The sequence below is a fragment of the Grus americana genome, chromosome 1 (assembly GCF_028858705.1).
Source record: "Grus americana isolate bGruAme1 chromosome 1, bGruAme1.mat, whole genome shotgun sequence".
Classification (NCBI taxonomy): domain Eukaryota; kingdom Metazoa; phylum Chordata; class Aves; order Gruiformes; family Gruidae; genus Grus; species Grus americana.
This window is the reverse complement of record NC_072852.1, coordinates 14590525-14616099: the sequence shown is the minus strand read 5'-3', so window position 1 is coordinate 14616099 and position 25575 is coordinate 14590525. Positions and strand designations below refer to the sequence as shown.

The window sequence follows — 25575 nt, the reverse complement described above, 5'->3', positions numbered from 1 at the left end:
TACTGAAACTCAGAGGTTTAATTTGTTTGAAATTAATTAACTCTTATTTTACAGCCAAATGTTAAAAAGCTAGTTAAACAACTTTTTCTGCATGTTGAATTAGGAAATGTTGTCTTAATAAATACTATACTCTTGGAAAAAAAACCTGCATGAATGAGGTAAAAGGTAAGTATTGGCAGGTGTGATGTGTGTCAAGTGTGTCATCCTGTAACTGTCAATCACTGTCATCTTCATAATAGTTTTAACTGGGTTTAGGGTTTACTTAGGTAGTAAGAGAAAAGCTGCTCATTTTGATGTTAAATCCAAGTATGTTTTAAATAGGAACAGGCAAGAATTAGAAACAAGGGGCATAAAAGTTTGCCCATGTATTCTTCATCATGTAGATTGTTTTAGTTTTGAGGGATTTTTTTAATGTTTCTTTGTTTTGTAGTGACGTTAGAACAAACAAGCTCCAGTATTTCTGGAGACATACTGGAACTAGCCCTACGCTCCAGACACGTGCTCACACACATACATGCCTCCTTAATATAGGGGTACTCCGCAGCTGAAGTCGCTAATACGGTACAGGCATCTTCAGGTTGCCCACTGCTTATAAGTGGAGACATTTGGAAAATGACACTTTCCAGCTTCTGAAAAGATGTTCAAGTATTTGTCGTAGTTATTTTGTAATATTTTAAATTTTTTTTTTAAATTGTGTCTTTAGATTGTTTACTGTGTAATCATAGTTGAGTACATTACATGAAATAACACATAGGCATTGACCTGATCAACTTTAAAAATGATTGATAAGCCAGGACACTTTGGTCACTGTAGGAATCTACAGTAAAAGTTCAATGAAAGAGGATGTGAAATTAAGTGACAATACTTAATAAATATATATATAAAAATATATAACTTAGTCTTAAACTGTAGAAGGCAAGCAAACATTGAGTATCCATCTGGAAAGCCATTTAATTTGTGTTGAAATAGGTCGTCATCTTCTGAAATTCTTTTAATTTTTTGTCAAATTTAAGGTGACAAACTTAATGCTTTGGGTAAGAATGCAGCTGTGATAAATCCCGATGTCTGGACTACATCTTTACAGAGTAGCTGACTTTAGTGATAATTTTATTTGTGTCAGTGGAATCTTTGGCTATGTCAGGTATTTGGATGACCCAATGTAAGTCACCAGTGTTTTTCTTCCAAATGTAAGTCTAACCTCTTGGTTAAATAAGATTTGCCAGTCACTTTCATCAGTACTTGAGATATTTTTTTTTTTTCATTGTCTCAGCTTTTTCTTTGTCAGATCTAAATACCGAGTTGCAGCTGTGGTAAGCTAGACATCCATAAACATAACATATATACTGCTGTCTTCCCATTCTGAGCACAAGGAACGTAGCAGTGTATATTTATTGTGAATAATGGTCATATAATTGAAATGGTAAAAAGTGTCTTTTTGGGCACAGCTGCCTTCCTGTCAATCCATTACATTACTGGATTCTCCTCTTACAGAGAACCTGGGGAACAAATTTGGAAAGTTGAATACATTTATTTGTTGGACGGAAAAAAAACCCAGAAAGTAAATACTTGTTAATACCATATTACATCTCTAGTCCTGCTATTAGATCTTTATAGATGAATTGTAACACCCAATCGCACTGAAGAAAAAATCTCCTGTTTCATAGCACCATTTCCATGCTCTTTGCCTGCATCATCTGTGGCATTCTCAGATACAGCATTTAACAGTCATGAAGAATGTAGGAATTGTGGGTGCTGTGTGTCCCTAGCATCAGAGGATGCAGTGTAGTGGTTCCAGGGAGCCCTAAGGGTTAAATGCAGTGAAGCCTTTCCCCAGCTTCCTGGGAACCTGGCAGTGGCTTTCTTTCAGCTGCTTTGTAATGGAAGGAACAATACCTGAATTCAGCTTTGGGTTGTGCTGGAGAGGGGGAAGGATTCAGGTTATAGTGTCAGAGGCAGCAGTTGCACTCAGGCAGTACCAGCAAGCGCTTCACCCTATGGCTGAAAAAAGTGGAATGTTAACAAGGCAGGTCTCAGATAAGACCATATGTATGTAGGGTTTTGTTGTTTTTTAATCCATTTCTCTCTGCTTGTGGTTTTCTTTCTAGTTAAATTAATCATGCTGTTTTGAATAGGCTACATTCTGCCACTGGGAACTGTAACTCAGGCTCTGGCTGGTGATGAGCCAGCCTAAAAGCAAGGAGACACATTTTTTTGTGGATTGCACTGAGGCAGAAGTATGGAGTCTTGTCACTTGAAGAAAATAAGTATTTAGAGACTAAAAGCTAAGCCCTTGAACCTAGGTAACGATGATGACTACCCTCTGAAAAATCTTACAGTGAGGTATCATTTCATTAGTCAACTGAATGAAAATTATGTTTCTGAGTTAATAACTAACAGTTTATTTGTGAAGCAGATGATCCTGCATACATTAATAGTTACTGACTATTTCATCCTTGATTTCTTCAATAGGCTACTACTATTAAAGACCACCAGGAAGCTTTGGTCAGAGCAGGCTGCATGGCTGTATTGTGCTTGTTTCAGTTTTCTAGATTTCCTTCTTTCTTTTAAAGAAGGGTTTGGTTTATGTTTAAAACAATAACAACAAAGCAACAAAACCCCACCAAACCCAAACTTGAAATAAAGGTTAAACACCTCAGTGTTCAGTTACTGAGTTGTACATTCCTCCACATCCAAACATTGTTTTGTCTGGAGCACGGAAGTACTGCAGTAGTTGAGGATAACTCTGATGAGGCTGCCCTGCCCAAGTACTTAATATGTTTGAATGTGATGATCTTTGGCATGTACCTTAACTGCTTTTCAGAGCACTACTTCATTCCTTGAGTATCTTCTAGCTTGGTTTCCAAAAGAAACAGACTCAATCACATATCTGTCAGTTCTTTCACCCTGTTTATATCCTTCACACTTTCTTTTTAGCTTATCTAGTTCTGGCTCAAGTTGACAGAAAGGCAAAGTTTCAAAGTCTTACAAATCTAATGAAAATTGGTGTCCATGTTTATACCCACTGTTCAGGAGACTCTTTAGCATGTGCATAGTTTGGTTTTTTGTTTGACCTTGTGCTGACCATTTAGCAAGGACCAACCAAGGCCCAGGCACAGGGTGTGGAGGATCTTTTGCTGAGAACTGGGAACAGGAGAAGCAGAAGGTGTATAGAGCGTGAAGGGATATAATGAGCAACTGGAAAGAGTTGCTGCTCTGCTCAACACTGGTGAGTACCACAACTGGAGTGTCGTGTCCAGTTCTGGACTCCCAAGTACAAGAGAGACATGGACATACTGGAGAGAGCCCAATAAAGGGCCACAAAGATGATGGAGGGACTGGAGCACCACTCCTGTGAGGGAAGGCTGAGAGAGCTGGGACTGTCCAGCCTGGAGAGGAGAAGGCTCTGGGGATCTCATCAATGTACAGAAATACCTGCAGGGAGGGTGCAATGAGGACAGAGCCAGGCTCTTCTAGTGGTGCCCAGTGACAGGACCAGAGGCAACAGGCACAAACGGAAACACTGGAGGTTCCCTCCGAACATCAGGAAACAGTTTCCTACTGTGAGGGTGACTGAGCACAGGTTGCCCAGGGAGGCTGTGGAGTCTCCCTCCTTGGAGATATTCAAAAGCCGTCTGGACACAGGCCTGGGCAACCTGCTCTGGGTGACCCTGCTTGAGCAGGGGGGTTGGACTGGGCAACCTCCAGAGGTCCCTGCTAGCCTCAGCCGTTCCATTCTGTGATTCTGCATTATGAGGGGGATAGAAGTAGCTGACATCGTAAGAGACGTGGGCAGAGGGGTGTTTGAGATTTTTGCATTGAGAAAGGTTTATGGGTAAAAGTCTTCCTCACAAAACAATTTCTTATTTAAGTCTATTTAAATATTAAACATTTTATCACTTACATTTAAACATGTTAAGCATTTTTATTATACTGAAGTTCTGTACTCCAGAATTTACAGCTTTTGTATAAAGCAAAATTCAAAGTAGGCTTTGTGGAGAGCTTCTGGCCAGAGAGGCTACTGTTTCAGATGCCAAAAAGACACATCATCAGTTGGGATGGTAACATGCTAATACTTCTATAAACTTGTTTTAAGTCAGATTATAAGGTTTTCAGAACATACCACTGCAGAAAAATGTTGCTTTATAGTTATAAAACAATGTTTTTACTTCTAATGGCATTATTTTATTATGAAGTAAGAGCATTATCATCCATTTCAGGCAAAAAGTATGGTTATTGTTCCTTGCTTTGAGGACATGGTACTTGAATGGTCATGATTAATTTGAAATATAACAAGCTTTAAATAAAACTTTTCAACTAGCATGTGGGCTAAACCTTTCTGTGAGCAATCAGCCAAGCCACACATACACAGGAAGAATAAACTGCAGTACGATGGCTTTTGTTAGGTGAATTTATACTTATTGTTTAGTTGCTTGTTAAATACTTTATATGCCCAGCTAATTCCCAAATGGTCACTTACTTTCTCTTAAAAAAAAAAAGTCTCTACTGCCTGAATTATGCTTGAACTGAAAAATAAAAAGTGTCCATATGAAAAGTACTGTAAAATGCAAAACATAAATTATTGTAAAATAAAACATTATATCTCTTTTACAGTTACAACGCTCTTGGGATTTAACTGTTCATCTGCTGTATGGGAAACATACATTGCTAGTGGTTTTGTTTTTTATGTTTCTTAAGATGGAAAGCAGCTCGTTGAAATTTATGAAGTGAAATCTTGGTATTGGTGAGGGCTTTGGGGGAAGAGAGAAGGCAGCTAAGAGTAGCCTTTTTTGTATGGAATTCTAAATTTTACCAGTTCAACTACTGGAATTATATTTTCATTTTCTGTAAGAGCTTCATAGGGAGGTATTAAATATATCTAGTAGTATATATGTGTGTGTGTACATTTCAGAAAGAATTCTGTATCAAGATAAGTTGTATTTGGATGGTTTTGGAGAGTTCCAGCTCCATGAAGACAGCTTGCTGAATTAAGATTTTGCACAGCCTGTATTCTATGTGTGTATTAATGTGTGTACATCGAAATTGTTCCTAGTGACTGAAGAAATCTACCAAGAAATAGCCAAAATTAACTGCATTCTTTGTTGCTGAAGTTTGATGAGGGTAGTTTTGTTTCTACTCTTTAAGTTGCTTAGGATTGTAAATAAATCCAAAAAAACAAGGAAGGTCTGTGGCAAATGAGATCATCTTTTTAAACAGCATTTCCAAATCACTTCTTTAAAGTGACCTTTTAAAACCATGGATTTTATTTATCCCAAACACGTTATTTTGGTTGTCCTCTAACTGTGAACACAAGATTAAATTGATTCTTTAACATTTTATATCAGGCAGGCAGATCCACTTCAAATGAAGTAAAAAGATCAAAACAGGAGGTAAAATAAGAATAATTTATCCAACTGATATGTACATGTGATTAGTTTTATCTCATAGACTGCAGGATAATACTGTTGTTTTTGGTAAAATCAAGTCTTGTGGAAATCATTGCCTGTTTTGCTAGAAATGTTATTTTCTTGACAGTGTCACATAAATATGTTGATATCTGTAAGTATCTACATGGTATTTTATTTCTCTTTGAGAAAACTGAGTTTTGTATAATACATATTCACTACTTGAAAAACCTCCCCCACTGCTTCCAAAATGTCAAAGCCAAGCACAGGGATTTAGCCATACAACTTCTATTGAGATTAATTGGATTTGTATGGCTAAATCCATGCAGTTCTTCTGAAAATATTACGGTCCCTTGTATATAAAATATATGTTCGCAAACATAGTATCACAAAGAATATTTGGACAGAACACTAAAATCGGGTTTAATTTATTTTTGGAGATGAATAACTTTTGGTTTACTATAAATGTAAGGGTTCCTGTTTAAGTATACTGAGTGAATACTAAGCATGTGCTGTGCTTGCCTTAGGGCTTTATTTTTTTTAAATGCGTGAAGCATTTACATAGGAGTCTTCTGTACTTAACTCAGGAGGGGGAAGAGCATTTCTGATTCATTAATCCTTTTTTCTTTTTGTAAGTAACTGGGTCCTTCACACCATGCACTCAAGAGGTGTAAAATATACAAAGAAGTGGGAGGGACAAGCAAAATGATGCCTAGCTTGCTGTAAGGTATAAATTCAAAATCTGTTTCTCTTTGCAAGAAGAAAAATAGTAAGGGGAAAAAGGGCAGCACTAAATTTACTGCATGTGCTTGCATGATATGCAGGTTTGGGATAATTATTTTCTCTCTTGTTCAATAAAGTGAGTTGTTACCATGGCAGCATTCATATTGCACAATTTCTCTGTTATAAAATATATTGAGAACAGTTTTAGAGACAGAAAAGTCTTTGTGTGAACATTTGTTCTGTCCTTTTTCTTTTTTGGTGGTTTTTTTTTTTTTGTATTTTTGTTTAGTGCAAAATTGTGCCTTAGAGATGCAGTTCCTGAGGTTGGGGTCATAAATTATTATTGAGATGATGAAGACTCTGTACAGTTCCCAGATAAAATCAGTCAAGTTTTAATGATACGTAGTGCTTCTGCAGGACAAGATGTGCAAGGATGGAGAGAGTTTTGGGGCTTTAGTTTTGAACGCTGGTTAAGTTGGAGATCTACTACTTTTCAGAATGTTACTTCGGGTAGTAAAATTGTATACAGCCATTAAGAGGGTGCAGGCTGCCAGGCACCTCAGAGGAATAGTCTGAATGTCCTGATCTGGTAAGTAACTCCTGGCAGTAATTGCCTAGCCTGTGTCCTGTTTTTCATGTGTCGTCTTGTACAAGATGCAGTGAGAACTTCTTGCAAAGCAGGTCTGAGTCTTTGGTGGCAGAGAGGGAAAGGCCTCCAGCCTAAATCTTTTTTAAGCAGAGTATACCCTAGACAACGTTTTGGTCTCTGCTGCTTGAGCTTCTCTTACTGAGGGATAGCAGACTGATAACAACACTTCTTGATAGTTGATTCTTCGATACCTTTTTTTTTAAACATTTATTGACTGCAATGCAGATTGTGCTATGGACAGGTTAAAATATAGTTGAGGAATACTTCTGTTTCTGCCTACTGAAGAGATTCCAGAAGATAGCCTTGGGAGCTACCTATCCATTATGTAAAGCTTATGTGAAAGGCCTCCAAGGAGGTCGAAAAGTGTTCAGGAATAGCACAGTTGATTGGAATGACAAATAGGTTTTCACCAGACCCTAGTAGTGTATTTGCCAAATCATAACTGCTTCCCCTCTGGTTCTTCAGTTTTGTTTTTCTCCTGTGTTTTCTCACTACACTAGGCAAATAGCCATAGTAGTAGGAAGGTGACTACCTTTCATCCGTAAGATCAAAAGGCCTTATTGATTGCTTGATTCTTTCCTGCTTTTTTTGCACCTTTCCATTGATCGCTTGTATGGATTTTTTAGAATTTGGTGATCAATATAGTACTTTAGGGAGGACTAAGCCTTTTTATGGTGATTTAATTCTAACATTAAAAAATCAGATTTATAATCACTGAATATTACAGAAAAGTCTTGACACAATGATTATTCAAAAATACAGTGGCTATCACAACCATCAACTGCAAAAATAAATATGTTAATTAGTCATGGAAAGCTGAGAAATTATGTTTCTTGATTGCATTGTATTCCACTTAAAACAGGACATCTTGTGTAGGTTCTCTTATGCTTTTAATCCATTCCTGAATTACGTGGAAATTGCCTAGTGCAGCACATTACTATTTTAGACTGTCTTGCTCCATAAACGATTTGTGATGATGTAGGAGCCATAGTCAATGTTTACTAACTACACAAATTTTAACTCAATGTATAAAGCAAGATGTTTTTAAGAATCTGGGGGGGGGGTGGGGTGGGTGTGTCTTTGAATATTTCTGTCCATCTAAAGGATATTATCCTTGAATGCCATAAAGGCAGGAGAAATACTAATTGGCTGCGTACTGTTCCTAAGCAGTGCTTCCCTTTTGCAGGTATTTGAATGGAACACATACGTAGTTGCTGCTCCAGAGAGCAAAATAATTCCAGTGGATTTCTTGAAGTGTAATAGTATTTGACACGAAATGTATCTCTTCCACCATTCCAACCTGACCATTCCCTTCCCGCATAGCACCTATCTACAGATACAGTGCAGTTAAATTCTTGGACTAGCGTTGTCGATGGGTGTGCCGGCGCACTGGTTCACTAGTTCATCGGTTGCCTTGGTTGGCTGCTAACTTTTTTACCCAACACATGTGCTTGCCAAGCATGTGAGTGTCAGGAACTGTTTTTTGTCCAGGTTAGAAAAGCTAAGTGACATCTGGGATAACTAGCAGAATTTCACGATTGCATTAAAGGCTGATGGAAACCGCATAAAAACCAGCGTTATGTTTGAAGAACAGAGTTTTTTCCTTTCCAATTAATTGCTGACAGATGATGTTTCATGCTCTTTATCTGATAAAACCAAGTGTAGCTGAATAAAAGATGGAAAACTGGTAGTTATGACCGCTTTGCAGGATCATCTATGCAAGAGGTACGAAGATATTTATAGATATCTTTTGCAGTTGCATCTAACATATTTAATGGGTCATTGAACCTGAATTTTTAATATTTCATGACTTATCAATTCATGGATGACTGAAAGCTTTATTTTGTATAGAAAGACTAACAAAACCGGATGTTATAAATTTATAGCCTCTATTGTGCCGTACCTAAACTTATAGTTACAGATTTGTTTTAAATAAAAACAAAATTTCTCATTGTAGGTTACAACCATCAGCTTTGTGCTGTTACAGTAGGGTTTGTTTCATTGATTTTGAAGGGTCAGTTGACTTCCTGAGTGACAGTCTTCATCCTGGTCTTTCTCTTGCTCCTGGCAGAACCAAAATGCCATAGATTTAGTGATTCAGAGCAGAATATTCTCCTTAAAGGCAAGTATTTGGTTTCCTAGCATGCTCAGGGAGGAGAGATTCCAGATCTGCCCATTTCCCACTGCTGAGAAGAGCAGCTTCGCAGAGTCTTCTCTTCCCTTGTGCTGCATGGTGACCATTGGCCAACCTGGAACTGGAACTTGCGTTTGTTCTTGCTGTTTTGTCTGGTCTGCTTAAGGGTACCTGTGAACAGAGATACAGGAATACATTAAACTTAAATGTCGTGATTTTGTTAGGGAAGATTTTGAACAGAAGCGTAACTGTTCCTCTCAATTGCTGTTGTATACAGGCTTTCTTTGTAACTGTTTGTCCAGGATCCAACATCACATATCAAATCAAATTCTAATTACTGTCTTATATGAAAGTAAATCAGATATCTTTTTTTTACCTCCCCTGTTTGATGGCATAAAACCTAGTGTGACTCAATGCTGTATATGCAGCTCTTGCTGAGAGCTAGGCAGTGTTGTTGTTTCTAATTTCTTGGTGTTTATGTGCAGCCTTACAATAAATTTCTCCTCCGATGTGTTGATTAGGTGCATTAATGTCACAATTCAACAATCTTTTTAGCTCCAATTTGACAATACAAGAACAACATGAAGTGTCATATTTCAACAGGTCAGATCCATATGTGTGAACAATTTTATACCTAATTAGTAAAGTCCCTGAAATGAAAATTACAAGGAGCCAGTTGTGTATGTTGGGAAATTTCTCTTGCTTACAATTTTATACTCTTTCCTAAGCATCCTTTGCTGGTCCTTTCAAGAGACAGCGTTTTGGGCCAGGAGGGATCTTTGTTTTGTACCAGTGTGATGTACTTATGTACTTTAGGGATTGATACAAGTTGTTTCTATTTTTATTTCTGTTACTTTTTATTCCTGTTATGGAACCACTAAAATGTGCAGAGTTTTACGTGGCCACAGTGAATACGATGTTGACTGTGGTCTTCTGCAAGGCTTCTTGTGAGTAGTTGGGATGCAGTGTGGTACTGTGGAGAGTCTTTAAAGATTTGGTTTAGTAATCTCAAGATATAAAATAAACATATCTTTAAATTGTCATTTTTTCAGAGCAGACTCCCACTTCAGCCTACAGTGTATTTTATGATTTGTCTAGCCTTGTAGTTAAAATGTCTGATTTTTGTATTTCAGAAGTATTTGGGTCAAATCTTCCCGGAGTGGTTGTTTTAATTAAAAATTCTTAAAATCTTATTTCTTTATACAAGGTTTGGATCAATATTCTTGTAACACTTATCGTAGTCATCCAGAAATAGACTGCAGTTAAGACACATTGAAAATCTTTTTTCTTGGAGAAAAGAAGGTAGTTTAGTCTCAGAAGATATCACCAAACATCTGATTATGAGAAATTTCCTTTAATTTCATAATTTCTGTTCATGGCATATACAGAGTACTGATTTTTATCCTCAGGACAGGTTAGAAATCCTAATTTCTTTAATTATTTTTGAGTACGAAATTATATTTGCAAACAAAGCTTCATATAGCAGTAGAAGGCTGGTAACTCTGTGTACACAGGTCTATGTTTTACTGAGATCGCATTAAAAATTTAGGGACTGTCTGTAAATGTATCAACTCCTATCAGTATCACAGATACTTGGTAGTATTTTTAAGGTTACTTTTCTCTGTTCTTGATAGAACTTGTCTTGCAATATCTAGAAACGCTGCCAGTCTGGGACAGAAGTGTTATAAATGAAGGACCAAAAAAACCAGGTAGATTTTCTAGATTTGGGGGTTTAAGGTGTATGCTTGGTCAGTTGTACAAAGGTTTGCTTCTGGAAAACAGTCTTCGTGTGGCCTCCTTCATCTTCTAAAAAACAATTGGAACCTGAGACCACTGATTGCAGAAATGAATCAGGGGATGGCAGGAGGAGACTTCTGTTGGCTGCCTGTTGCCTCTGCCTTGAAAAATAGCCAGCCTTTGTCTGGTGTCCACTTTATGAAGCTACCTGACTTAAGTAATCAAATTAACTGTAAGCATCATTCCCCAAGTGTTTCTTTGACCATCTGTTACCGTCTTTGGTTGTTCTGATTTTAAAGTATGAAATAGAAAGGTGACTACTTTTGAATTATCTGTCTGTAACTTATATCTGTAGTCCTCCTGCTTAGGAGTGCTTTTCCCAGGTCATTATGGAGTAAATTAGATGCATGCACCTCCAACAGATTGCAAGTACGTTCAAGCCTTGCTTTTTGCATGTTTTGCAGGATTAAAATAAATTCCCCCATGATCAGTTCTAGGAGTCTTAATTTCTGAAAAGATTTCCAAATATATCCTCAGGTACAGAAAATAATTTGATCTTCCCGGAAAATACCACATTAAGCAAATTTCTAGCATGACTTTCAGGGCATTACAAATTACTTTAATTGATCCTCAAAGTTAGGGGACTGACTCAGAAATACTGATATATCCATACATCATTCTGTAGAGTATTTTATACTTTTTAAAAAAATTGACGAGCAGAGTGAGGCCTTGTGAATTGCCTTTTATTTTCCTTTTTCTCCTTAAGCAAATTGATTAATGCTAAGCTAAATGTGCTAAGAGAAAAAAGGGGCTATTTCCTAATTTCTATATTGAATAAAAATAATGAAGAGAAAGCAAATTCATTAATACTCTGAAAGATTCCTTTAATAATAGTTCCAAAATTAATAAATTATTGAACTGCTTTTAAAAAGTGATGTCACCATAACAGTGAGTGGGCAAGGTTAATCTGTGCAAATACTTTTGAGATACCAAGAAGTTTTCCAGAAGGTGGTGGGGGAAGCTGGATTTTATCATCTTCTTTTTTTTTCCTTTTTTTTTTTTTTTGTAAACCTGCAGAGTATGGAGAGATTACAGTAATTAATAGTGAGAGAGCCCTTGCAGAGACCCAAGGGAAGGGTAAAGGGGGAAACACAGTGGTAGGATGTAGAAGATGCAGATGATATACTTCACCTTTGGTGAATGCGTTATAACAGCCACATTAAGTCAGACCAAAAGTGGGTTTACCCACTGTTTTAAGTAGAGTAAAACTGTCTGACTACATCCAATGAATATCAGACATGGCAGGAAAAATATAAGACCGGCAAGCAGAGGATGAGTTCAGTCTGGTATATGTTATAGCTTCTTATTACCTGTGGCCCAGATGCTTGCCCCAGAGTTTATGTTCTTTGCATTTAGCAGCCTGTGGTTGTATTTCCTTCCATGAATGTGTCCAATTGCTTTCTTAACTCCATAAAACCTTCTACCAACTCACTGAATTTTCAGTTGCAAAGTGCGTCACAGATAAACCACAAATTTGGATGAAGAAATACCTCCTCCTGAGTTTGCTTGCTTTTTTAAATTGCCTTTTTAGTTTCCTGGGATGTTTCCTGGATCTTGTTTCAGTGTCCCCATTTTAAAAAAACTATGATTTTGGGGGTTTTTTTGAAAATAGTGGCTTTGGGAAGAGAAGATATGAGGAGTAGAGATAATGAGAAAGTACAGAGGAGAGAGGAAAGGATGCTGTGCTGATGAGTCAAGATTTGCAGCTAGTGCGAGTCACTGAACAAAAAAACCCCCAGAAGACAGACTGCTAATTGAAGAGAGCAGTTTCTAAAATATGAATATGAATTCTAGCGCAAGGTGAGGAAGTGGCTCCTTGAAGGAAGAAAATACCTTTGCTTCACTTGAGATTGAAAAGAAAAGCCACGAGGAAGCCAGTTGCAGAACATACTAGAAATAGGCAGCAAGTTGATTAGTGGTCTGAAAGACAGGAGAGAGTGGGAGGATGCAGAGAGGGAGGAGGGGAAAAGGAAAAAGCAAAAGATGCACATTTATCCCTTGAACAAGCCTATGAAATTGGCAACACTTTTTGTCAAATATTATTTAGTGTAAATGGGACACAAAAAGTAAGACTGAGTGGACTAAGACAGAAGTGGTGAACACTGATTATACAGTGGGGAAAATACCGTATGAGGATGACTCTTATGACCTGTATAGTAGAAACCAAAAGAATTTTGTAGTGCAAAATTCAAGGTTGTATGCCTTGGGCTTAGTAAACTTTTCTGCTACAAAGATATGCAAGAAATAACTTGAAGGTGGTGAGTATGATACAAACTGAGAAGATTTAACAGCATGAAATCCAAGGTCATACACTTGAGGGTAAATAAACATTTCTTCTAAAAACAGAAAGATCATCTCTTAGAAACTGAAGGAAGAGGAGAAAGTTTTGGCTGTCTTAATAAATGACTGAGCCACCAATATGATGAAGCTTTTAAAAAGCTTGTTTAAATCTGTAAATCACATAGATTTGCCTTGAGTGAAGTCAGAGGAGACAGCGAAGACAGATGCAGAATAACGAATACAAAAAGATTTCATTAAAATATAAGAGTGTATTCCAATAAATAGGTCTTGAATAAAATTACCTAGGAAACGGAAGCAAATTTTCCTATCTGTGTATCAATAAGATTCTGGAAAAGTCTTCTGCGGGAGTCATTGTGTTGGAGGGGAAAAAGCTTCTTCGTTTTATGATAAAATTTAGTGCATTCATGAAAAAGATGGTATGACATGGTGGCTTCAGTGACACGGACTGATCTCAATCCAGTAAATTCTTTATTGTACTCAAGACTGAAAGTAGGCATGTTGCATGATAATTCTTAGGGGAAATGTGATACAAATCTCCTTCCCTGCCAGGCTTCCTAGTAACAGCTAAACATCCCTAACATCGTGATAGGACAAACATTTTTAAATCCTTAAATGAGTATAAAAATAAAAGAAAAAATATGTTTGCCTAAGCAACATCATTTTTTAAGGATAAATGATAACAGTAGTAGTCAGTTGATTTCCTTCCCCACTCCACCCCATAGTAATTAAACATTTAGTGAATATAATGCTGTCACATCTGGAATTTGTCAACACATTTATGTCTTTAAAGTTTGTTCAAGTTAGTAATTAGTGTTAAATTCTGTTTGACCCAATTTGATGAAGTCTTCTGGTAAAGTGTTGTCAACCCGTTGATGAGAGATACAGAAATTACATAAAAATTGGGAAGTGTGGTGTATACTATTACAGACAAATAACACGCAAGGTCCTGGAGAGTCAACATAAAATAATGAAGTAATATTTATGTGAAAGAAATGCAAAAAATAACCAGTACAGGACAAAGACAGACACCAAACACAAACATTCATAGAAGAAAAAGGCTCACAAAGCAGAGCGGGTCCCTGTGCTTGGTGTGCACTGTAGCATCCTACACAACCACCTATGTGCGTGGTGCCAAAGTGAGGGGCACAGTGCTGTCTGTGGTGGCCACCAGGGCTGTGGCTGGGGTACCCCTTTCTGCTCGTGGCTCTGTTAGTGTCAAAATCATTTTGACTGCATTCAGAAGATAGTTTAAAAAAGAGTTGGATTAATTTAAGCTGAGAAAAAAGTAAAATGTATAGCTGAAGCATATAGTAATGAATGCTTTAACTGCACACTGGAAGGCCGTAAGCAATTTGGAGGGGTGTAGAATAAGGCAAGAATGGTGTGATGTATTCAGTAATGTTGAAGTGCTACTAGCAGATGGAAAATTTGACCAAATACTTAAAAAAAAAAAAAAGATTTCAGAAAGGGACATGGTGAAATGATTTCCCACCATAAGCATTTAAGATCTGATAAAATGGTAGGTCATATCACCTAATACAGGTGTATTTTTTTCATGCATTAAAAGCCTTGCACAAAACCTAATTCAGAATCAAAACCTGATGTTAAAATCTAAGCATTCAGAAAAGTGTTGATTTATTTTTAATAATTTTTATAAAAACAATTTTGATCAATTGCTGACTTAAATATATTTAATTGAAATGTTCTGTTGTTACCTTTCTGTATGAGCTTTTCTAACAAGGCTGACATACTGAGCATACTCTAGCTATAATTTTGATCGAAATCCTTTTGAGTAGGCTTTTTTTTTTACACTCACATAATTTGTACTAGGGTCATTGAGTTTAACTCCAGGAGACTATTTCGGCAGTCATTTTGACTGAAATGTGTTTTCTAAAATGCATCTGGTTTTCAAACTGTCTTGTTGCATAGCAGTGGTTTTAGCATGTGTGTGAATGTAACTCCCAGCAGCAGTGGGTTTCAGACAACTGCAGCGAGCTGCGTGTTTGCTTTGAGAGGTGTGTGATGATGAGGATGCACGTAAATCTTCGTATCGCTGTGAGAGAATATAGTACCGTTGTCTGGTGGTAGTGAAATAGTGAAAGTTCTTAATTTCTTGATAGGTTTGAGGTTCAGAATCAAAAAGCTGTGGGTGAAAGTAAGCCAGACGGAAGAGTTACAATTAACATTGCATCTTCGGCAAGATAATTGAAGATGATAGACTGTGGAGATGAAAAATACCTTGCAGATCATCTAGTATGTGTCTGCCAGTTTGAAATTTTTCCTGCTAGTGTCTTTCATTAATATTTTTCTAGTTCAGTTTAAAATGTACCACTTGGTGAGATTTCAATCACATCTCTGAGGAAACTGCCTTTTAGGTTTTTTTCCTCTAATAGTCAGCATCATTTTCTCTGTTTAGTTTTATCCTATGGGTCTGAGATGTGTCACACACTTTGTCCAGACTCTCCTGTGACAGTCAATCACTGCTTACCCAAACTAACCATGTGTTTCCCTGTATCTCGGGTCCTAATTCTGCTCATCTTTTGCACCTCCATGAATGTGTTCTGGCTTCGCGTGGTGTCCTCGGGAGGAGCCTGGCCTTTCTCAGCAGACAGCCCTCACTTCTGGAATCCTTCTCGCTACCACACAGCCATGTGCTAACAAAGCTGGTCTTTGTGTCTGCTCAGAGAATGATGCAAGGCCCATCTGTTAGTCCAGGCTGATAGGAAAAAAGCAGCCTTTAAGGATGGCTCGTGGGCTGCTTGTTTTTTTCCAGAGGTTTCAATGTCCATACTTGAGCAGTGACTCTCCAGAAGCAATCTGAGCAGTCATTTCCTCCTGGCAGCAGCTCTCTGCTGTGCTTTTATGATTATTCTCACCTTGCATCCAAGCTTTCAGCAGCAGGTTTCTCACACAAATATATTTCAAAGAAAGCTCAGTCATGGCTTAGTTTTAGACATAGCAGTGACACCTGTTCCTTCACATCTTTCAGATCAGAAACTTTTCTTCAGATTTTCTTGTTATTCCTGTAGAAAATTCCATTTACTTATTAACTTTTGCTGGTATTAAATCATTACCAGATCTATCTTTAATTTTATGAATAGCTTTAGATATTTCTTCCAACTGTTATTTCTTTTGTTCAAAAGATTCTCAATAAATATTCTTTCTTATGTCACCCACACAGTTTTTCTGGCTTCTTCCTAGTCTGTTCTTGCCAGATGTTTTTTCCCAAGCTTTTGTGATAATGAAATGGAGCCACTGTACCCATGGTATTTAAAAAAAAAAAAAAAAAAAAAAAGCTTTGAAAAGTTTTTTGTTTGGGTTTTTTTTTTTACTTAGAAGTGCAATTAGTTTGACATTGAATTCATATTTTTCCCAACCGTGTTTCAAACTTTTGACGTATCTCCATTTAAGAACAGATTGCCTCCAAAGTTTTACAACACCTCAACTTTTGAAGTAGTAACATTTTTCAATGCTTAAATTATAACTGGCACTTGGACTGTAAGAGTTAACAGAACATGAAAATTGGTGATTTTTAAAATTTTGCTACAAATACACTCTTAAACCCAGTTCATTCCACTGTATCCTGCTTTGTCAGGTGAATGCCCTAAGAGAGTGACTGTTTATATGAATGCAATTTTATGCAACATAGCTCAGTTCCAGAAGCAGTTAAAATGAAAGATCTGGTAATGGTTTAATACCATACAAAGATTTTTTTTCCTTCCTCCACTACCCCCACCCCAGTGTTAGATGTTCAGTGAGGAGGCATTCAAACCTCTTGTGTCAGGAGGGAATTGAACCTTCTGTATGCTAGAAGACTACTTAACTATTTGGTGAAGACATTAGTCTTATTTTTATTAAGCTAGTCTAAAAAGATAGATTCAGAGCAAAGTATTTGAGAAACTTAATAATTCCACATCTACCACAATATGAATCTTTTCTTCTGGCAAAACAATTTATTGCAAAAAATACATGTGTTGCCCAATTCCGTGGCTGACTCATCAGCAGGAGAATCCTACTATATTGTATAAAGCAGAAAAAATGAAGAAGTCATTGCTTTGGGATAACAGAACTCTCTTGCCATTTTCGATTCTTCCTGAACCCATTGAAAAAGCTGTGCAGAGCTCCAGGCTGCTGCCCCCTCAGCATGCAGGCTTTTGGATTTGTCCTTTGGAAATCTCTGCCTTTCTCTGTGTACAGGCTAGGCATCCGTAAATAGTTTTTGAATTCTGCTGCAAAGACTCACAAGTTAGTATTTGGCCATCTGTAAGGGAGCTGGTCCCTGTTTACTCCCCTTAGATATATGTTCTTTCTCTTTGTCTCTACTGAACCTCTTTGGAGATAAAACTGTTTATTGCCTGCATCAATTGAAAATGGCAGTTCTCTCTACTTCTTTTTTAAACAGTCTCAGGATCAGGACTCACTGTTTCAACACTCACTTCCCTGTAATGACATTTTTATTAAGCTAAATAAATAGAGGATTTGTGAAAGAAATGAGTAAAGTGTTGCAGTTTGCTAAATAAGTTTGTGTTACTCTGATGATCAGTAGCTTCATTTGTCTTATAATACTGCCTATTGAGTCTTTAGTTAGTGTCTTAAGTAAAAAATATTAATGAAACTTAATAGCTAGTCTGATGCTATTTCAGATTTATTGACTCAGCCTTTAGTAAGGAATTTTATGTTGCCGACCTTATGTTGCGCACGCAGCATTTGGTGCTAGTTGGAAGAGAAAGTGGTTACAATAAAGTATTGCTGGAGCATTTGTAATGCAGCAGCAAGGTCACTTTTACATCCCACATAAAACTGAGATGGGTCCAACTCCAAACTATCTAGGCTTTTGCTGTGCTCATTGGGAGCTTTTAGGAGCCTCCTGCCATTCCTTCATTGGTGATTGCTGAATGTGAGGCCAGCTGCAAGTATGTATTGCAGAAGTGATTCGCCAGTAATGGTGCACCGGGGTGTAAAATAGCAGTTGTTATAGCAGATTACTCCATAATGCTTCTTCATTCACTGACTGAGGACTTTGTTGAATGAAGAATGTAGAAAAATGGGCTTCAAACTCGTAAGTATTTTAAGAAAATAATCACCTAACAAGTTTGAGGTTGATCCCAATTCAGTGGTATGTTCAAAGTGATTAACGAACTGGAATTTGAGCCATTTACCATATACTGAGTTCAGTTTTCTTAAATGTTGTCAATGCTAACAGTTTTTAAATCATGTGCTACTCTCTCGTGTAATTATAGACCTGAATTAAGTAAATGGTATTTGTCTTTGTGAATATGGATAGGCCAGTATTCCTTAACCAAGCTCTGATGACTTTGCAGAGCAATGGCATCTAAACTATTGTTGTCTAATGCCATATAAAAGAAAGTTGAGCACAGACTGTTATAAAAATTGCCTCATTCTTGGTGACCGTTATTTTTTCTATTCTCCACAGGTAGGTATCATTTTTCATATTATGTCCACTTAAGGGAAAACTTCAGTAATTATTCCTACCTCCTGCAAGCACTGTCAGAAACTTGAGGACCAAGTTCACTTTCAGCAAAAGAATAGGGCTATTATTGAGATATGATTTTTTTTTTTTTGATTGATACTGGTAAGAATTTGCTGCTGCTTTTTATAGCTATGCGCTTCCTTGAAAGTTTGATCTTATACTCTCTTTCCTGATACATTTATTCTTCACAAGTTGCTTACTATGCTATTATCGTTACACAGGGGTAGGTCATGGTTGGCTGGGTTTTTTTGAAAAGTAGAGCTGTGGTCAGATACCCATTCTTCATAGAATTTAACCTTGTTGCCTTGAATTGTCAGTGGCATCTGTACCAAAGGACAGAGAAAATGTTTCTTGTTTTCTGCTTTTACCTCTTTCTTTCCCCTGGGAGCTTGGAGGAGGTAGGGAGACAGTGGAAGCACCACAGCGTTTTTTCCTGAGGCAGAACAGACTGGTTGCACTTAACAGTGACATCCCGCGACTGCACTTTAGTGATACCGCAGTCATCGTTTGGAGGAACAAAGATAGTGAAAAATATGCTGGTACATTGCTATTTTGGTAAAATAATCAATGGCTTTGTCAAGACACTGTATGTGTATTTGTAGGCAAATTTCTCTCCTTTCAGGCCCTGCTCTTTTTAAGCATGCAATCTTCCAGCCTTTCCTTTCCAACCTTCAGATTCTTTTTTATCTGGAGTAGAGTGATACATCCATCTGTTCAAAATGTGGTATAAGCTGGCACAGGAATATCCAACTTTGAGCGTGAAAGTTCAAGAGGAGGTCTTTGGGTATAAGGGAAAGAGAATCAAAGTCTCTCCTGGTTGTCACGCAGAGAATCTGGAAAATGTTCAGCTCATGCCTGTTATTCCTGTTCCAAACATTGCCTTTCTCTCTCTGATCAGAACTCCAGGATAACTCTTGCTATGAAGGATGAAGGGTTTAGCCTGTGTATCTCACTGCTTGTGCTGAAAATGTAATGGTGAAAATGTATGTATGTTCCTAGGTTTGCTAGCTGCAGAACTATGTGAAAATCAATGACAAAGTATGAGTGAATTTCCAAAGAAATATGAGAATAGTGACAAATGGAAAAAAAAAAATAGACCACTGCTATTCATGTTAGCAAAAAAGACTAACGATACTAATGTCTCTTGTCTGTAGATCACCTCTCTTGTGACTCTCCAGCTGTTATCCATGGTTGGCCATAATGACCAGCTTGATGGACCCCGATACAAATGTACTGTATCTCTGGACTTCATCAGAGCTATTGCCCGGTGAGTTTATCAGAGATTGTTTAGTGTTGTATCTGCTAACTTGAATGAGACTTCAACACCAGTATTTGTTGTCTTTATTTTAGCTCTCTGCAGACCGGAATAGAACTCTATGGATGGTTTTTTAAGAATGAGTAAATTAGTCTTATTTATGAGAAGTGTTGAACTGGACATAAGTTTAGACCGATCCTGATTTGAAAAAATTTTACGTTACAGTAACATACTGTCTTCGTGCTTAATAAAGGTCAGGGACTTCATGTGAAAACACTGCTCTAAAACGTCAGTCCATTTCCTTACCAAAAGGTGCATTATGGTATTTGAATCTGAACTGGTATCTAGTTCTTAACAGTGTATGTTTGTACATATGATATAAAAACTACATAGGCTATAAGAATGCTTCCACATAGTCTGTCTTGTGTGATCTGTAGCTGATATGAACTAATTTAATAAATGAATGTAGGTACCTCAGTGGCTCTGTTTGTTCAGAGCCTTTGGTTTTGGGGTCTGAGGTCCATCAGGAGAGATGATAAATTACAGACAGAAATACATTCAATGCATAGGCAACAATCAAGCTCATGTCTCATTTTTGTGAAATGCCAACAGCATTACCTCACACCTGTTGCTGCGGCCAGCTTATTAGCAGGTTTTGGATAAAGAGTCTATAGCCAGAACAGAGCCTAGAAATGAGATGCTGTGAAAAGGAGGAGAAACCTTCTCAAGGCCAACTCTCCTCCGTAATGTGGGACTTCAGAGGAACCTGTGGTGTAGACTGTCTCCTATAACCTCAGTGCACGTGTTTGCTCTCCTGAGCTATTGAATGTCCAATAGCCTTGTCAGTAAACCCCACAGACACACTAATGTCAATTTGCAGTTGGACAGGCTGCAAAATGAAGCTTCATCTGGTTCCGGCCTGGCTGGACCACGTTGCCAGGATCTCCACAGCTTTGCTATGTCAATTTGCTGTTCCCAGCAATAAAGTCACATGTGAATGATGCCCTGACAAAGCTCCCACTGGTACCAAGTACAGCAAGCCATCTGCTCAGCAACGTGGATCATTGTGTATACAGATACCTCCAAGTTCTTGTCTCTGCTCTAACTCCTGTAGTGGATACAGAGACCAGTTCATAAACTCTGTACCAACTGTAAGGGTCCTTGAATTAAGACACTTGAAATGATGGTCCTCTCCTTACAACTTTAACATCCTTAGAAGTTTAATTGACTCCAGTAAAGTTGTTGGAAGGTAGAGATGGCCAGAAAAATGGACCAAAACTTGTGCTGTGCAGCTCATGCTTATTGGAGACAGCAGTTGTTAGAGACACTATCATTTCAAACTTCAGTGCATGGTACAGAGCTTTGGCTTGCTTTCCTTTAGGTCAGGTGTATGTGTGTATATATATCCTGACAGACTTTTCTGTGTTATGAGGAAAAAAGCAATTCTTTTTTTCCCCCTGAAGTAGTTTGGAAGTGTTTATATGCTGCATAGATAGGGCCACCTAAACGACCTGACAGATTTTAAAGTTGGCCTGTTCTACTTTTCTACTGTTCCCCCTTTTTATCTTTTTCTTGCTTTGTTCCTTTGTTACACTTCTTTTATTAAGTATCTTTTCCAACCCACAGTCTTCATTAAATCTTTAAGGAAGACGATCCACAAAGATAGAAGGTTTCATGAACTCATGATAAATGGGTTTCCCCCTTGTCTTGATGGGGCTAGCTGCAGGGCGAAGGTATGATCTTCTGTGCTTTAAGAAATTTCATTTTCTAGCTGTGCCGTAGTCTTGCAGCTGCCTCTAGTTTCTAACCACTCCTGGGAGAAGTTTTATTTATTGCAGAGAAGGAACTATGTTGCCGTTTCAAGGAAAATACACATCAAGTAAGCAGCCCATCTCCTGATTCTTTTTTCTCTGTTACTGTAATAGTGCTAAATAAGTTTGTTAGTCACTAAAACCTTCAGATACCTCGGCCTTGTTACTGTCTCAGCCTTCCAGCTTCCTAAAGGAAGGCTGAAGAGTGCAAAGAGCAGGACAGAAAGTGATGCTCTCCCTCCCCACCCCCATTCAAGCTGTTCAGATTGTCATTTCTTTTTTCTGTATTTTTTTGAGCAAAAGTGAAATTTGCATTTAAAAACCAAAAAACCAAAACAAACCCCAAACACCAAAACCCACCTGTTTTTTGAAGAGTAGGAAACTTCATGTTTCTTCCTGGTAGCTTTTAGTGTGATAACCGCTGGCCATGCACAGTCTCTCTTTAGTATCACAGAACCTCATGTCTGGCTCTACTCTGTTGATATATTCATTCTTTGCAGAGATATTCCCATGCTTTTTATCACATAGTATGTACACATGTGGCTGAAGGTAAGGTTAGATGTTTCTTTGTTAGAAATTTTTAATTTCTGTTTTAGGAATTTCAGGCCTAAGTTCATAAATTTTCTATAGCTGTAGGGATCTCTTAATGTTTGTTGAATGTAATGAAACTTTTCATATCATCTCTAATGAATCTAGATGTTATAACAGGATGATTGTGGTTTATTTAGTTGATAAAGTCAGCATTTGTTACTGTGTGATTTTGTTTCTGTGGGAAGCCTTGTGACTAAAGCACTTTTCTTGAGTGACACAATGTCATGTGAGTCTTAAGGTGGCAGTTAATTTCTTTGATTTTGTCCCTGGATTATTAAGTAGACTCAAACACAGTATTTCTTGTTATGTGTGTTGGAGATTTCTGAACTTTTTCTCTGCCCAGTACGATGTTTTATAGAAACTTTTTGAAAAGTGGGTTACAGAATGATGCGTGAACAGAGAATATTAAATGATTGTAGTCTGACAAATAAGACATTCAGCCAGTTAATCTCACTTAGCATTGTGAGCGGTTATTTTTGCATCATTGAATACTTTTAAAAAAACCTTTTAATTTTATACTTGTCATTATATGCAGTAATTTGCATTATTTATTCGAACAGTAAACCCCAAAGTCTGAGTGTTAGATTGTATAGCAGAATGAGTTTAGAGACAAAAAAATAATTATATGTTTTATTCTACTGCTGTTTCATTCTGCCTGCCATTAAAGTACAAAAGTATACATTAAAATCTTCTATCCCATTGAGCGGCATTCTTGGATTTTTCAAATTTAGCTATGAACATGGGTCAACTAGTGTCAAGACTGAAAGAACGCAGACTGCAAATGAGTATAGACGAAGGAGTTGCGTAGTACATGCTAAAACAGGTGGTTTGAAAGAAGAACAAAACATTCAATAGCATAAAAGATTGCTGCTTTGCATCACCAACTAGAGTATCGTGTTGACCATATGAAAATACAGTCTTACTAACTTTGATATATTTTTACTGCTTCATGATTGAAATAAGAATCTTCCAGTTTTTACTAGAAAGTTGCTTTATTTCTTTTTTAGAATCTTACAAAGTTTAAATAATCAGAAGACAGGTACAGTAAGTAACACCAGAAGTTAAAAATTCATTCATCCTTGATTGTGTTTCTTTTGGGGATATTGCTTGATTCTGATTCTGCAGAATGTCCCATGTGTGCTGTCTCCAAACAGGTTAAAGTCTTAGCACTGTTAAGATGATTGCTCTAATATACTGTGTTTTTGTTTATAGGACCGTGAACTTCGACATAATAAAGTACTTGTACGATTTCTTGTGAAAACAAGCTTCACAGCCATATGGACACTGTGACAATGACTAAGGCAAGCTGTGTTCATCTCTCTACTTAGCTGGCCAGAAAGAAGAGTATTTTGGCTCTTTTGGATTTGTCCAAACAGGTGCTGGCCCAGCATGGAACCTGATGAAAATACTCTGATTGGTCTGGGTGGATCTGAGCAGAGGACTATTTACCAGGGACCCTGGAGTATTTGGAAGCAATGTGTTAATTATAAACAGCAGGGTTTGAGCACAATCTGTTCTACTCTTAATGATGTTATCTTAACACTGAAATTGCCTGAAACCCATTTACTTAGGACTGCGTTTTGCTCTATGAACTCTCCCCAGTGCTTTGAACATGGCAGCAGCCCTTGTTTGTATGCCCAGTCTTTTCACTTCCTCTCCACAGGAATCTTTGCAATTGCCTGCCAAAGCAGCTTTTCCCGAGGCCACCATTTTAGGAGAGTGGAGTAGCAAAATATAATAAATATAAGAACATATTTTAAATCAAGCTGGTATAAATCCTTCTTTCTCTTCAGTCGTATGTAGGCAGACTGTTACACTGTTACATGGAGATCACGATCATGGGAAACTCCCTATTAATCACCATACCGTCTTTTTTCAGACCATTCATAAATGTTGACTATGAATGTCTTTTACAAAGCTTGATTTTAAAAGATCATTTATTATTAAAGCTCTATGCTGATGTCAAACTTGAAAGGTTTTATTTTTGTTTAAACATTTTACAGCCCTTTTATGCTCATCCAGTATATCTAATGCCGTTTGGAATGAACGTACTTTAAGATACACACTGCATACTGACTTTTGTAACAGTATCTGTCCTGTAGAGCAGTGTGGCACAGCTGCCTTTCCTCAGAAAGGGAGAAATTCAACAGGTGACAGAGTATTCCTGCAGCACTTCCCCAGAAGAGGTGGATAGTGAATAATCAATGTGGTGTTTCAACATAAAACTTTAGTTTGGGAAATGCATGATGGAATACACTACAATTACATTTGTCTCCAGTTTACAAGTAGAGGGTTCCCAACTGCCACTACCTTTATGGGGGATTAAAATCCCCTGGTCCAGTTTGGGATTATTGTCGTCATGAATCTGAAGATTTCTGTCTTCCTCTTGAAAACTCCAGGTCCCACAGCCTGTTACTCAGATGTTTTACTCCTGAATGCTGCCTTTAGCTGTTTGACTGTACAAGACCAAGTCATGTCTTATGTTGACCTTTTCCCCCCCCCCAAGAAAAAATCATCATTCTTTCTCCTCCCTTGCTCTGATATTGGAGATGGTCAAATACCCTGAACATGTGGAGCTTTTTCTCCCCCCCCCCCCCCCCTTGTGGGTGTGTAGCCAGACTTCTGGATTCAGACCCAAATGAACGAGTTCCAGGTGAATCTCAGCAACACAAGCGTCTTTCTGGCCAAGCTGTCACTCCCCCCCTCAGGAGAGCGAAAGGGCAGCAATGAGTCATCTCTGTGATCCCTTTTCCTTCCTACTGCTGAGCTGAATCAAACACGGCACCTTTCATGAGGTGGCAACATTTGTCACGCTTGCTGAAGTGCTTGGATGCAAATACACGACCTGTTTCGAAATGTTTACTACCTGCTTTTTGGTTTTACTAATAAAAATGTACATAATATGAACTTGGGGCTAAACTTTACAGCGTCTTCCCCTTTTGGAGCTAATGCTGGGCTGAGCCCAGCTCTTCTGAATCTCCCGTATGACTAACTAGGGCTGAAGGTCGGAGAAGGAAGAAGGTTTGAGGGGTTCGTACATAAACTAGTCCATGTAAAGCAACAGCTTTTTTTTTTTTTTAATCATAGTTTTTTTGTGACATCTGATCTGGATTAGAAGTTAATATATGAAACATGATGGGACTAATACTAATTTATTTATTAAGTGCTGCAACTCTTAAGTCACAAAATTTCAAAAATTGGCCAACTTTGCTTACAGCTTTCAGCAAAGTGGGGCAGGACGGCACTGCTGGGGAGGGGCAGCATCACCTTGTGAAGCTCCTGCTTAGTGGTGGTCAGGATGGCTGAAAACCTTAGTGCCTACAAAGCAGAAGTAAGCAGCTCTTCTTTAGAAAGCTTTACTACCCAAAAGCAAGTTGTGAATAACATCACACTTCCACTCAACCTTCATGAAAATATCACA

At 37.8% G+C, this 25575-nt stretch overlaps 1 protein-coding gene across 3 annotated transcripts in view; it reads left to right on the top strand.

Moving 5' to 3' along the window:
* The window catches only part of ORC5 (origin recognition complex subunit 5), a 75277-nt gene extending 51362 nt beyond the window's left edge, over positions 1-23915 (top strand). For 2 of the 3 annotated variants that reach the window (XM_054811868.1, XM_054811870.1), the window contains 2 exons: positions 19652-19764; positions 23367-23915. In XM_054811868.1, the coding sequence (XP_054667843.1) occupies positions 19652-19764; positions 23367-23412 (159 nt within the window). In that variant the 3' untranslated portion in view covers positions 23413-23915. The other variant, XM_054811875.1, reaches the window with a different exon arrangement.
* Positions 23916-25575: the final 1660 nt, after the last annotated feature.